At 54.8% G+C, this 2334-nt stretch overlaps 1 protein-coding gene across 1 annotated transcript in view; it reads right to left on the reverse strand.

Moving 5' to 3' along the window:
- The window catches only part of TLE2 (transducin-like enhancer of split 2), a 95267-nt gene that overhangs the window by 15037 nt on the left and 77896 nt on the right, over nt 1-2334 (reverse strand). The window contains exons 15-16 of the mRNA XM_011964125.1: nt 1902-2200; nt 1620-1767 (exon numbers count right to left, since the gene is read on the reverse strand). Coding sequence (XP_011819515.1) covers nt 1620-1767; nt 1902-2200 — 447 coding nt within the window. The remainder of the gene's footprint in view (nt 1-1619; nt 1768-1901; nt 2201-2334) is intronic.

Raw genomic sequence — 2334 nt, forward strand, 5'->3', positions numbered from 1 at the left:
GGCATGCACCACCATGCCCAGCTCATTTTGTATTTTTAGCAGAGATGGGGTTTCTCCACGTTGGTCAGGCTGGTCTTGACTCCCGACCTCAAGCAATCCACCTACCTCAGTCTCCCAAAGTGCTGCAATTACAGGCATCAGTCACCGAGCCTGGCCTGGAATGTTCCCCATTTGCAATAGTGCTTTTCGGTTTGATTTTAAAAGGATTCAGGGTCCTCCTCCTCCTGTAGCCCACCCCATTTTAGGCACAAACAGGAATCAGGCTGTGTTCCACCCTAAACCTCCTGGAGTCTCACTAACAAGACGCCTGTGGAAATAACCACACATTTACAGAAGAGAAGACTGGAGAGCTTCAAATGTCCTTTCCTGGCCATACAGAAGCATTCCTGAGTAAAGACGCATTGAGGGGCACCCGGTGAGCTAGGAGATATTCACCATGGGATCCCTAGAAATGTTCTTAGTCCACCTAAGCTTCAGGGATATGGGATGGAGAACTATGTCCACCTGCACTCCTGATTTCCCTATCAGTTCATCAAATGAAAGAACAAAGGGTTGGACATAATGAGCCTGGGAGGCAGGGCGCGGTGGCTCACACCTGTAATTCCCACACTGGGAAGCTAAGGCAGGTGGATCATTTGAGGCCAGGAGTCCAAGACCAGCCTGGACAACACAGTGAAACCCTGTCTCTACCAACAAATACAAAAATTAGGCAGGCATGGTGGTGCATGCCTGTAGTCCCAGCTACTCAGGTGGCTGAGGCATGAGAATCATTTGAACCTGGGAGGCAGAGGTTGCAGTGAGCTGAGATCACGCCACTGCATCCCTATCTCAAAAAAAAAAAAAAAAAAAAAAGGAGTTTGGGAGTTAGAAGTTAGCTCCTCTTAGGTTCCAAGGAGGGGCAAATGAGATGGGTTTTGAGGGATGAATAGGAGTTTGCTAATTACAGAAAGAAGAGAAAGGCATTTCAACCACAGGGAACAAATATGCAGAGGTCTCAGAGCTGTCCCCGAGTATGCTGTGTATGAGACCAGCCCATGGAAACCCTAAATGACAGAGCAAGGAGCTCACAGCCTGCCCCCAAAGCAGGTGAGAGGCAGGATCTAGGGTCACGGTGCCTTGAAGATTCGCTCTCTTTGTTCAGCCCTGAGGAGCTCCCAGTTCTGTCCAGCCCCTTCACCACGTCCTTCAGCTTAGGCTCCACCTCAATGGGGATCTCTCCATGCCCAGCTCCTCCTCCATCAACCTCCACTCTGTCCTCCTGGCCAGTAGCTCTCCCTTGGTGAGTCCTCGGTGGGGAAGTGTGTGTCCCACGCTCTAGGCGGGGTCCAGAGATTAAAGGCTGGGAGAACCCAGCTACACGAGGAAAGACACATGTAAGGGTATGGCCAGACACAAGCAGGTGGGGAAGATGATCTGGGGGTCTCAGTAGCCCCACAGCTTCGTATGAATCATCAGCTCTTTTGTGTTCCCCTACGTCCTTAGAGAGTTAAAGGGGAAGCTTGTGGATGTGTCTGGAGGACAAGAAAAATGGGCACCACAGCAGATGTGAGTCCTGTCCTCCCTGTGGAAGTGGGTACCTCACAAGGAAATCCCCCCCTCCCGCCAAAACCGAACAGCACCTGGGAGCTGAAGTCGTGCTGCTGCAGCTGGCGGCCCTCCCGCAGGTCCCAGCAGCGCACCGTGTTGTCCAGGCCCCCTGTCCAGAGCCGAGTGCCGTAATCGGAAATATCAATGCAGCTGGCGCCATCCGTGTGGCCCTGGAACTGCCTGGAGGGAGAAGGGCCCAGGCGTCCATCTTGGAATTCGAGCTGCCCCAGCGTCCTCCCAGATCACTCCTCCACCCTCCCTGCACCAAGAGGGGCCGGGGGCTTGCCCAAGGTCCTAGCGCACCTGCCACCCACCTGACCATAGTCTGGTTCTGCAGGTCCCACACCACAATGTTGCCATCGCTGCAGCAGGAGAAGCAAACCTTGGCGTCGGGGCTGACGGCCAGGGCGTAGCAGGCTGGGGCCGAGGAGGTCAGCTCGGCCTTGATACGGGGGGTGGGCGCCGCCAGGTCCCAAATGGACAAGGTGCTGGCCTCACCGCCCACTATCAGACTCCGGCCATCTGGCAGCAACTTGCAGGAGCGAATGTAGTTGTCTCGGTTCTGGGGTCGGGGAGAGAAGCAGGGGCTGGGGGTTGGTCCCAGGTGAGGCCTCTAGGAGCCTAGCTCAATGTGGGGGTCTCTGGAGCCCAAGGTAACCTCATCCTGATCAGCCTACAAGCCCTACCCTGATTGGCCAGCAAGACCCACCCCTTTGGCTACAAACCCTGTTCCATTTGACAAGCTCC

Source organism: Colobus angolensis, unplaced genomic scaffold (genome assembly GCF_000951035.1).
Source record: "Colobus angolensis palliatus isolate OR3802 unplaced genomic scaffold, Cang.pa_1.0 Scaffold64, whole genome shotgun sequence".
NCBI classification, from domain to species: domain Eukaryota; kingdom Metazoa; phylum Chordata; class Mammalia; order Primates; family Cercopithecidae; genus Colobus; species Colobus angolensis.